Here is a 12,752-nt window from a genome sequence, read left to right as displayed (position 1 = left end):
TGTGTGATTGGCTCACTGATTTTCCCAGAAGTCTGAACTATGATACAAGTCAGATTTCAGGCATCCCCTGCAACAAAAATGTCATTTTTGGTGAGACACTCTCAATAGGAAATCGCATCTAAAGGGATGCAGGCAAAGCTGCTTTTCTCATTAGTGCCCTTAAAGTGGTAAACCCATCGATTTAAACAGTTTAAAAAAAAGGCATGCCGGGAATGCACATTGGCTGTGCTCCCAGCCAAACTATCAAACCATCCAATGGCTGGTGTCATAACAAATCACATGTGCAGCACCATAGCAGTTGAAGATTAAACAGAGGCAAAGATGGCAGCTTCCTTGGCTGAAAACGATAGGGGAGTTTACTTCCACTTTAAGGTGCTGCAGCTGATTGATATTTACGAAACCACTCCCATTAGATTTACTTTCCACATGGACACAGACAAACGCACAGAGATCTCTTCAGAATAACAAAAGGTAGGAATCTGCAACAAAGTTTGTTAAAATCCTTGCAATGTACATAGATCACCCATAGGGGAATGTTTTTTTTTCTCAACAAAAGTGGAGTTTTCTTGATGAAGCGCCTAGTCTGCGAAACTAGTAGAAACATTGTCCATGATCGATTATCCCAATATGATTTTCTCCATCACCTGGTTATACACATGGACCATCACCTCTCTCTCTTTTTTTTTTTTTTATTATTGATATTTTGTCATGAATTGTGTATTAATAAACTTTTGTATATCTTTTTACATGATTGTTTTCAAACCTTAGTCTACCTGTAGTGCACTGTACTGAGATAGTCCATTTGCCCCTTAGCCCTTTTGGTGGGCCCCTGGTTGGGGACCAGGCTCCCACCCTCCTGATTTTCAACAAAAGTGGAGTTACTCTTTAATTAAATCAAACCCTATGGGTCAGAAAGTGGAGAAAAGTCTCTCCAATGTAATACAGATGGCAAAAATAAACAACCGATGGGTAATAACCCTCCCTTACTCCCTAATCCAAATTGTAAAAAAAAAAAAAAAAATGGCCTTCAGCTCAGTGTGCAGCTGTAATGTAATTACTATTCATTTTCTCAGCAATCAAACAAGAAACAGAAGAGATGCAAGGAAAGAAATTGCAAGAACCGAGAACAGCACTGAAAAAAAAACGATTCTGCTCCTGAGGATTAGCATAGGTAGTGGTAAGACATAATGAATACTTTTTTTTTTTTTTTTCAATTTATGAATGTTTATCTTTGCACATAATATTACAAAATCTATATATTTTATTGCTTTGTGAACAGACTTGTTTGTATTTCCAGAAGGGCAGTTTTCCTATAAGGCACACTCAGCTGGTGCCTATAGCCAACACCCAGCGAGGGGCACCTGAGACTTCCAGTCCCCTGTTTATAACAGGAGTGCTGACAGAATTGACAGCCCAATGTAACTATGGGTACATTGACTGCCTAGCTCCTGAAGCAATCCAGCGAGGGGTGTATGGGGCTGTGAAGGGGGGGGGGGGGCAGAGCAGCATTTGTCTCCTGGTTCAGTACTAATGAGATGTTGGGCTGCTGACCCTAAATGGAAATACTTCACCATACAGCAGGACCAACATTGGGTAAGGGTATACTGGACTAATTCCCCAGGGCCTTAACACTTTCCAAGGCCCCAGTTGGGAGAAGCTTGAATGCTGTGCATATGAGGCCCCTACTTCATATCCCCCCAGGGTCCCATTTGGTTACATTTATTAAATATTTTCCTCCTAGTCTTTTCTAGAATTGTTACATTGCATCTTTTGTTACAAAGACATACAGCATGCATTCCTATGCTCCTTAGCTCAACCTAGTGGCCATTTATGTAGTATTTTACAATTGCTTTCAAAATAACATTCGTTCAAAAGAGAAGTCCAGTTCACACAGAACAAATGTAAATGCCCATTCGCTGGACAAATGGTTATACAAATGTTTTGATAAATGGACCCTGTAGTTTAAAAGGTCTTCATGACCTCAAAGTACACTTAAACAGACATTCTATAAAGTGGGTGTGATCATGGTTATTGATTAGCAATTTTTATTGGTTGGTTTTTAAACTGTAAAAATAAAGTAAGTATTGCTTATTCTCAGAACCTGGCTAATTTGTGGATATTGATGGGAATTTTGATACAGTATTACGTTATCCATACAGAGGTAGCTACAGCACGAAGGGTTACATAGGTACAAGTTATAAGTTCTTAAAATTAGTAACCAGCATTATACTGTATATTCAAGTGAAATTTGACTTTACATCTTGTTTTAGTTCTGCTTTAGTTTGGTAATGATGAATCTCAATTGCATTTTAATAACCACGTCTGTTCTTCATTAAATCATGGATTGAGCCTGCAGTTCAGTTTTCACAGGAAATTCACTTCAGGATATGAAAATAACTTTATTTACATTTTGTTTTGCAATGCAAAGAGTAACAGATATCAGTACAAAGGTAAAAAGCTAAAATGTACAAAACGCTCAGGAGATTAGAAAAATAACTGAAAAAAAACCCATCTGTACAAAATTCAATTCTGTAAGAAAAAGAAACAAAAACAAAAATGCATTTTTGTGACCGAGGTCTACTCGTTAGTTTATAAGCTTTGTATATATCTTAACTTCTGAGGGAGCTGCTTTTGCCCACAGCAAGTCAGTTCATTATGTGAAATATAGGAAAATAATTCATAATTTATACAGTAAAATTGTCCCGTTACTCGTGAATGCTGTACTGACAAACGCTCAGCGTTTGTGAATCGCTCGGGGTGGGGAATCTCATTACTATATTGGTCCCACCTCAATATCTTCTGTCTGTTTTTGTTTGGTCCTTTGTTCAAACCTTAAGAAAAGTCTGTTGGATGAAATAGTGAACACAAAATACAGGGATACAAGGAATAACAGCCTGCTACATGGAAGGAAGGGGAACATTTTGATACAAGGATTCATTTTGGTAATTTTAAAATCTTTTTGGCAAACTGCATTTTTTTTTTTTTCTTAAATTAAACCACACATATTACAATTGGCACCAGGAGCTCATGGCTTGTCTTCCTAATTTCATAGATTTGGTTGATGTGTTTGGTAGCGCTGGACTAATATAAATTAAGGGATTATTTGTGTAGATCCAAAAGTTAGTCCTCCTATGAGGAGGTAAATCTACAATAAAGGCACAGTGAAAAATTACCTAATTGTGATCTTAGGCTGCTGCCTCTCCAATGGTGGTAAACGGTTTGCTCAACGGGTAATGTGCTTTTAGGCATAAAGTTAACACTGTCTGGTACCAATGGTTAAACAGTTTAAAACTGATATTGAATTGAAAAGTTTATCTAAAAAATAGAACCAACATGTTTTCAGGGGAGATGCTTCACCCTTTTTCTGGGGCCTAACTGTATGGTTCATACTCCAGACAAGATTTTTTTAAATGCCTGCTGTGAGGGTAAAAACTGAGGTAATAGCGATGTGATGTAATGATGATAATGTGAGGATAAAAATGACTTTGGTCTTTTCAGCCTTAGAACAGATATTTTAACAAACCTTGCCCAGGTCTGGTTTACACCACAATTTCTAAAACTCTCTGGTGTGTTTTTTGATACATTCAATCCCTTTCACAATTGAGGACATGTGTGTTCTGGTGCGTTTTTAAGCATTTTACCACTTTCCAGATGTGAGCTATCCAGAAAGAAAATGCAACAAGTTCTGCTTTTGACTGCACTGGAACGTATTGCAATGGTGAGAACTAGGACCCCCCCCCCCCCCCCCCCACATGTTAAACATTGTTCATTTTTTTTGATGCAGAATAAAAATGAATTGGACTGCATCTGGTGTGAACAAGCCCTAAATACAAACCATATGGTTAAGCCCTGAAGAAGCGAAGGCCATTGAAAAGCATTGGTTTTATTTTATTCAATAAACAAATTCTTGTGAATTTGCTCCTTTTTCAGCGTCTCTCTTCTTTTGTAGAGATTTTTTAGTGTCCGCTTGATTACTGCAGTGCTGTGACCTCCGCATTAGCAGGAAGTGTATGTGAAAGATTTGTTTTTACATTGTGGATGGAGTAGAAAAAGGTTAGACCCTTTGTCAGGTTTTCATTACTGGGAGATTCATTTTCTCTATCTGTTGATGATTAAAAGAGGCACATCTAAGTATGTAGGCATCCAGGGTAAAGCTGTCCACATAGACCACCCTCTGCGTCCCCACTGATGTTGTATCTTCCACGCTGAGCTCCACAAGCAGTTCAGGCCTCGCTTTCAGATCTCTCTACTACAGGGTAGTCTTCCCGGTCAGGATTGTAAACTGACAGCGATGAGAGCCGGCGGTGCAGCAGGCGGTCTATGTGGACAGCTTTACCCCAGATGCCTACGTACTTAGATGTGCCTCTTTTAATCCTCAACCATGTGAGTTGCTAAATGTTGTCCCTTCATTAAATGTAACCATACTGCTACACTTAAAGACGCCTCTCTTTTCTCTTTTATACTCTGGAGCTCCTGCTGGATTTTGCTTCTAATCCCCTGGTGGAGGCTTCCATTTGTGGATTGGCTTTTCATGGTTACACAACCCATCACATTGCTATAATCTTTTTATATGGATTATAAACTGAAGGATTTACGAATAAATGGTTGTGGAACAAATCATCTGAGGTTTCATTATTTCTTATGAGGAAATTTGCTTTGATACACAATTGCTTTGGATTACAAGCATGTTTCTGGGAACTAATTATGTTTGCTATCCAAGGCTTTACTATATTTGCACACTCTCACTGCCTTAAACTAAATTTTACAAGAACACCGAAGAGTAGATCGAAAGCCAAAACTTTTATTAGGTTTAAACTTTGTGTATTTACTTAGTTTGAGACACAACAGAAAGCGAAAGGAAATCCCTTCTTACTGTTGTCACCCTAACAGATGTCCGCATTGGAAGAGTTCACCTCTCTTCCTGTTGTGGTGACAGCTGTAAAATTTTGGACTTCCAATAAACAACAGAGACGGCAATAAACAGCAGTCTGACGCACACCTCTGAGCCATACCCAGAGCTACATTCAGAAGGAAGTTTGAGTTTTGCAAATTGTAGAGCTATAGCATTGACAAGACAAGGAGTCACACCACTGTGGAGATGCTACTGCTTACATCCAGATGTGGTCTGTAGCTGTACTCGCCTACTGGCCATGGCATGGCATGCTGCTGCTAAGACTGAGGTATCTTACAGTATGACTATTAAAAAACCCAGATATTACCTTGTAGATGTGACATCAATATCACTGTGCAGAGAGCAGAGCTGTGGGGGGGGGGGGGGGGGGGACCCAGCAAGCCTGCCCACTACAGGCTTCTTGCAGAAAACTACAGGAGGGGTGGAGACCAGACCAGTCACTCTGCACAAGAAGAGAGACTTGCAGTCACCGGTTCTTACTACAGGAAGCTCTGCCACAGAGGAAACATTTCACCCTGGATTACTGCACAGATCTGAAGGAAATACACAAAGCACACCAAGATTCAAGTAAGAATACACATACCTCTGTATTCTTGGAATATTTGCTTATCCTGGAGTTCAGTTGTAGCATTAACGTTTACGATCCTATCAGAGTTCATTTGTATAGTTTAGCCCAATTTTAGTCAACTGTATTTCCTTTATTGGGTAGTAAAAATAAAACCTTTCTCAGTATATTTTTCCTGTCCATGTCCCATTCTGGAGATTATCTTTGACTTCCTGTCTGAGAGAAGCAACAAGGAGAGAAAATTCTCCTCTTCCTTCTTAAGACATTTGTCACCAGGGCAAGTGTCCCTATTGGAAAATTAGCCCTCTATTCCCGTTCGGGCAGGAGCTGAAAAGTGACTTTCAGATCACTCTCTGTCCTGGTTGCAATGGTTATCTGGAGAAGTAGAAGCCAAATTTCCCAAGCTGAAAATTACTAAAAAAGACAGAGACTCTAACCTTTTCATACTTTATGCCAAAAAAGTTTTGGTTATTTTCAAGCACTTTCACTATACTGCAAATTTATATATCTTTATTAGTTCCTAGTTCAGGTTTTTTTCTTGTCCCTTTTTTTAATGTATTTTTTAAGTTTAAACATACACATTTGGGGCTGAGGTTTGTACAGCTACTAGTGTTTAAACAAGTATTGACATCCATGTCAACAAAAAGCATTGTTCAGACAAAATATCCAAACCTGATTAACGCTCCAATAAGTCAACAATAAATGTTCCAAACAGGAATGTTAAAAAAAAGTAAAAAAACAAAGCCTATAATAAAACATCTTTAATGCAAAAATTAACACAAAAATAATATGTATGCATAATAAATTGTTTATTTTTTTTGCATATGGATGTTTTGTTATAGGTGCCACTTCTAATTATTCAGGTCATCCAATTGGGCCAATAATTTATTTTGGATATATTTACGTTTACAGGGCAACTCCTTGTTTTCTAAAGGCTTCTTGGTCTTGACTTTACTTTTTTGGATTTTTCAAAAATGTTCTAATAGTAGTTGCATATCCTCACTGAAAACGATAGCCTCCCTTTTTATTCTCTAGGCGCTATTCAACCTGCATCTCTTTTTGAAGGACTAAAGAAAGCTTAAAAGGACCTTTTATTTATTATAGCTATTGTTAGTATAGATTGACTATGTGGCAATATGATGCCCTGTCACAGTATAAAAAGGATTTTGTGTCACCCAGAATTCTCAAGTCAGCAGATTGAAAGGCTCCAAGGTGCACATGTGATTGGGAGGAAACAGAATTTTTAGTTTCTTTGGAAATGAGTTAAACGTGGTTTGGGACCTGGAGTCTTTGTAGAAACGTGGGGGGGTAAAGCACCCTAACTGGGCAGGTGTGCACAGCCCTTATGAGATGCATGACTATAATTAAGCCCCCCCCCCCCCCCAAGTTGTCCATGTGGTGCAAGGGAGTGAGCAGAGGTGCATGTGTGCACAGGTTTTTTAAGTACTGTCTGGAGGAAAAGTCAAGGGTCTAAGCCTGTGGGCCAGAACGGTGCCAAGGCAAGAGCAAGCGAGGAGGCTGATTGTGTTTTGTGGGTGAATCCCTGCATGAGAAATTAGGAGAATTTATCAAAACTGAGACCGCTGTGTATTGGCAACCAATCAGCTTCTGACTTTCTTTTTCAAAGCTTAACTAAAGAAGCTGAAGATAGAAGCTTATTGGTTGCCATGCATATAACATAAGTGTTATAAACTCCTTTTTTTTTTATAAATGTGGGCAAGGAAACCCCTAAAAGAAGAATTAGTGAGTGGACTGTGTTCTTAAAGCGCTACCTTGAGTTAATCTTCCTGCGCTGTATACAGTGACAATAGCTGCTGGAATATTGTGTACTCCAATAGGTAATAAGTACGGCTCTTATTACTGTCCTTATGCTGTTATTCCAGTCAGCTTTAAAGACTATCCCTGTGCCATCCAGTGCATCTGAGAATATATAAGTTCAAATGTCAAAACATGCTGACATAAATGTCAAAATTTAAAATAGTATATTAGGATTTTCTTGGTTAGATCCTCTCTTTGTGTGCTGGTTACATTTCCATATCACATCCTAGGGTTCAAGCAGATTCCCGGCAGCTTGAACTAATACTGGCTCACGGAGGTCACATTCGACTTCAACAACGAGGAGAAAGAAAATTTAAAATTAATACTGATATGGTATCAAGCTTGTTCACTCTGGACTCCAAGGTGATTTGGGGATTTTGTCCACAACAATGAGATGTATGTCAAGGAAGAGCCGCCAACTGAGTTAGGACACATGGTGGCATAAGTCTAATAGAAGCTTCCCAGGTGTGGCTGGACATGACTGTTAGGATGCCGAAGGCCCGGGTTTTGGTAGATGTTTGCATTCTGTGAACTCCAGTATGGTGAAGTTGGTCCAAAAAAGCCAGATGATGTTACTGGCATAGATGAAGGGTGTGACGGGACAAAGTTAACCTTCTGTTGGTGAGTGTGGTAAGGTGGCATATATGAGAATTCCGATGGATACTTGTACATAGATGTTTCGGTGGGATGAGGCTGCAGGGCTTGAGCAATCCCATGAAAGTCAAATTTGTAGGCATAACGTTTGCCGTGAACCTTAGTCATAATATTTTTGTCATAGTAGTATCTCAGCGCCCGGCTTAACTTGTCATAGTTCATGTTGGGTTTGCTTTTCCGCTCACCCCATCTCCGTGCCACCTCGTCAGGGTCTGTCATTTTAAACTCCCCATTGGTGCCCTCCCAGGTGATACAGTTAGCGTTGGCACTGTCTGAGAGCAACTCTAGGAGAAACTGCCACAGCTGGATCTGGCCGCTGCCTGTGGGAGACAAAAGAGAATGGCATGTTAAAGAAGAACTTTTAAATAATCAAGTCCACTTCATTTCTGTGGAGGACATCTCCACAATTTTCCACACTGGAAGATATCACCTCATATTCCAGTAATAACTGTTCCCCTCGCCATCAGTTATGGTGACAAGTGCCTCTAAAGACATTGCAGTGTTCCACACCTTACTCTATCCAAATTTAAAAATGTTTTGAATAAACAAGTTGGATGCTCTCCAATGACAACTGTCTTTACAAAGCTTTATTGCTCCAGGAGAAGATAAAAAAGGAGTTCACACTACATGCAAAGACCTGTGTCTTTCTGCACTAGAAGAAAGCAGATCGCTGCAAGGTAAGGCAGAAAACCATTGCTTTCTATGAGCTTTGTTCACACCCAAATGCTGGTGTCGTGTACAGTGCAGAGCTGTGTGGAAATAAGAAGCTGTCTTGATTTTTCCCACAATGCATATAAATGTATCTAAATTGCAAATAAACATGCATAAACACAATGTAAGTAAAAGTAAGACTGCTAATAGGCAAAACACAGGAAAAACGCACATCTATGGATGTAATGCTCAGAACAATGCACTAAAAATTTGCATGTAAATACATATCAATGTACATGTTTTTTTTCATGAGTTTTTTTGCACACTATGCTGTGTGCAAGCCCTTGGCTCTTTTTTTGGGTGAAACATCTCATAGTGAGGCTCGGTCTAGGGGGACTCTTTTGTGATCTTGTCCTGGAGCAATAAAGCTTTCAGCTAATGTCAGTCATTGAAGAGAAACCAAGTTATTTGTTCAAAATGTTTTTGGTTTTTTTCAGCATTGGATAGCGTAAAGTGGGAAGAACTGTGAGGTCTTTATTGCCACTGGGGCATTTGCCACCATGATTGCAGCTAACTTGTTTGTTCATTCCACGTTGGGAGAGTTGACAAACTCCATCAGCCGGCACCTAAAGCCACAGAGATCGGCAGAATCTTTCAGGTGACAATTTAGGCTTTTTAGGTTGACCATTACCCTTTGAAATGTAAAAATGTTTTGGTTGGGGTTCCAATTTAACTGCATTTGAAGAGTTTGTAATTAAAATAACACAATTTCTGTGTTTTTTATGTTAATGGTCATCTTATAATATAAATTTAAAAAAAAATGCTGCACCAGCTATAAACAATGAATTAATAATCTGCAAGCAAAAAAGTGATCAATAGAAAGAAAAGAACAAGCTGTACACCACAGGAACAATCAAACGATTTTATTACAATATAGCAAATGATAGCCAAAAAAGACAGGGTGTCCAAACCCAGGAGGGGACGCGTGCGTTTCACACTGACCTCAGCGCTTCTTCAAGCAAAGTGATCACGCCCAAGCTATTTGAATATACAGTATGTGTAAATAGTTTGGGAGTAATCACTGGTCACTTTTTTTGCTTGCAGCTTAATTATATTATAATAATGAATCATATTATAATAATATTATAAGCATACAGGGAGTTCAGTGAAAGGTAAATAGTAAATTGCAGAATCAAAAGTAATCTGTATAAAGGACTTAGGCCTCATGCACACTGGGCATTAAAAACTCTGCTTTTAGGGAAGTCTGTCTTTTTTTTTTTTTTTTTTTTTCTTTTTTTTTTTTTATCTGCCTTTAAACCCTCTCAGGGTTGGCCTATGTGTCCATGCACAAATAGGCATTTAGAGGCAGAAGTTAAACCCACTGCCAGCATGTCCAGGAGCAGCAGCATTTTGGCAGAAAATTGCCTGACACGTGTAAACGTGTGTTTTAAACCTAGGTGGGTAAAGCACTTGAGCATTGCTTAATTTCAATGACCAGAATAAATGATTATTCTGGCCAATTAGCTGATTTCTTGCTGCCGCCATTCCTTCTAAGGAAACTGGCAGTGAAGCCCTGCAGCTTCACAGCCGGTTCCCTACTGTGCATGCGCCAAGCATGCTCTGCTTTGTGAATGGCCCGGCGGCGGGGGAAGGAGGAGGGGGGCTGAACTTGTCAAAAACAGGTACCGCCCCCCCGAAAGTTGCCAAATGTGTCAGCGGGGGGTGGAGCAAACAAGTGGAGCTTCCACTTTTGGGCTGATTGAAAACAAATGGCAAAGGAAAAAGAACAATTGCAGTGTACTGTGCTCTGCAGAGTATTCTGCAGGATGATCCGTGAATTTCAGCATGATGGGATGAAATTAGAGTTTTGTTTTTTTAATTAAACCTCAACGAAAATCAGTGGAAATGTTTATGCCAAATGAAAAGTTGTGCCATTTACTTTATTAGCTGTCTTTTTCACTGCTGTAAGCTGCTTCCTTCTGAAGCACACAAACACATTTCTGTATGTGTGAGATTGACAGGTCTCCTTTTTAACATTTAAAGTGGAAGTAAACTCCCCTATCGTTTTCAGCCAAGGAAGCTGCCATCTTTGCCTCTGTTTAATCTTCAACTGCAATGGTGCTGCACATGTGATTCGTTATGACACCAGCCATTGGATGGTTTGATAGTTTGGCTGAGAGCACAGCCAATGTGCAGTTAGCATTCCCTGCATGCCTTTTTTTTTAAACTGTTTAAATCGATGGGTTTACTTCCACTTTAAGGAATTGATATTTTATGGACACACTGTTATTGCCCATGCATAGAACCATTTTTTAGAATGTGTCTGCATAAACCAAAGCATCCACTAGGGGGCAGTGTCTACACAAGAATGCAATGCTAAGTATGGCTGTACAGCTTTGCTTGTGGGTTCTATGATTTGAATTATAAATTTGAATGCTGAAATGCCAACCACAGTGTAAATTTTACTGTTAAAGATTAACATATATTTCATTGCGCGCTTTATAGTCATTTTATAGTAAACATTCTGCCTGTTGAAAGTATAGAAACTTGCTTTTCATTTATGTTGACATAAAGTTGTTTTTCTCACCTGGATTTGCTAGCCTGCTGCTGGTGGGTCCCAGTATTTGGTAGGGATCTAAAAAGAAAAATAGATAATGTGAAATCTGTATTCTGCATTGTGGTCTCTGCAGCTAGATATGCTGTATATTTTCTGTGCCACATTTTTCTTATTTATTGCGCATGTAAATCACACCGTGTGTTCCTGTGCAATTCCCGGTGTAAACCGGCCCTCACAGTGCGGTTCCTATGCAAACAAGGATTTAATGTCGGTGTAGGTTTAAATTGGTCATATCTGGTTCGATTTTTGATCGAACATTCCTATGGGGAATCTGAAAAATCGTTCATCAGAACATTCAATCGTGCTATCATTGAATCAACGAATTTAATTCAAAAGCCTTTAAAATTTTACTCAGGCCTGCTACTTATAATATGTATGATTTTACCTGAAAACCACATTCACAGTTAGAATCTTGTTCATTTGAGGAAAATTGACCATTCCGCCCCTTTGCATTTTTTTGGTTACTACGGTCACTAACAATTGTTGATTTGACCCAGTCAACCATTAGATAACGAAACGAATGTTCCAAAAACAAAGATTTTTGAACAAAATTCTACTGGCATATAGCTACATTTAGGAAACCCCTTCCCACGGTGCTTAGACACAGGGATAGGCTGGTCAGTAAACCTAAAGTGTAGGAGGGATCTTCGCAGATCACTTTTTGTCAGATTGCAGCTTTAGGTTTAGTTAACATTACTGCGATGCAATTTTGATCTGATTTTCAATGCGATTTTGTAGTGCATCTTTGTTGCGTCTTGGTTGCACTTTGGATGTGGTTTGCACATTCTATGGTGCCAAATTGCACTGTATATCAGGCCAAAGTAGTACAGGGACCTTTTTTTCCAAAATCATACCGCACAGAGTTGCATTCATGTGAAAAGGCACCATTGAAAACAATCTGATTTTCTTTGTCATGCAATTCCGCATGACAAAGGACTATTGACTATTTTTAGTTTTCTGTTTGCTGGTTATTTATATTACAAATATAAACCTAAATTGTAAATATTCTATTACATTGCAACAAACTAAACAAATTCCTGGAAAGCGAATAACCAGCGCACAGAGCCTGCATAAATGACAATGAGATGCATTAGAAGGTGTGCCTGTAGGCAGTTCACTTGGGAATGCCGAAGCAATTCTATGCAAACTATCTGCGTTAAGAGCATGCGTCATTGCAGGTGCTAGTGCACAACCACATACAGCCGTATCAATAAGTTATATAGTGGGTTTTTTTTTTTTTTTTTTTTAAATCCATTGTACAATACCACATAAAATAAAATCTTAAATTTGCCATTATCATCAACCAGACAAGTAAACAACATTTTACACATTTTCCTTTTATCCCCCCCCCCCCTTTCCCTACTCCCCCCCCCCATATTCATTTTCATTATACTATATATCCACTATTTTGACCTCCCTATTTAGGTACTGCTTAGGGATTATCCTTTAACTAGGGGTATTCATTTTTTGCATTCAAAGACTCCATATCTTAATGAACTTGCCATAGTTTCCTTGTTTAGTTAAAATTGCTTTTT

At 39.0% G+C, this 12,752-nt stretch overlaps 1 protein-coding gene across 2 annotated transcripts in view; it reads right to left on the bottom strand.

Moving 5' to 3' along the window:
- Positions 1-2,379: 2,379 nt before the first annotated feature.
- FLI1 (Fli-1 proto-oncogene, ETS transcription factor) overlaps positions 2,380-12,752 on the bottom strand; it is a 144,911-nt gene continuing 134,538 nt past the window's right edge. For both annotated transcript variants that reach the window (XM_077457850.1, XM_077457851.1), the window contains exons 8-9: positions 11,188-11,235; positions 2,380-8,269 (exon numbers count right to left, since the gene is read on the bottom strand). In XM_077457850.1, coding sequence (XP_077313976.1) covers positions 7,743-8,269; positions 11,188-11,235 — 575 coding nt within the window. In that variant the 3' untranslated portion in view covers positions 2,380-7,742. The remainder of the gene's footprint in view (positions 8,270-11,187; positions 11,236-12,752) is intronic.

Source organism: Lithobates pipiens, unplaced genomic scaffold, assembly GCF_037356315.1.
Source record: "Lithobates pipiens isolate NorthernLeopardFrog02 unplaced genomic scaffold, aLitPip1_a1.2 Scaffold_27, whole genome shotgun sequence".
Lineage (NCBI taxonomy): Eukaryota > Metazoa > Chordata > Amphibia > Anura > Ranidae > Lithobates > Lithobates pipiens.
The sequence above is the reverse complement of the archived record's forward strand: the minus strand, read 5'-3'. Positions and strand labels throughout refer to the sequence as shown.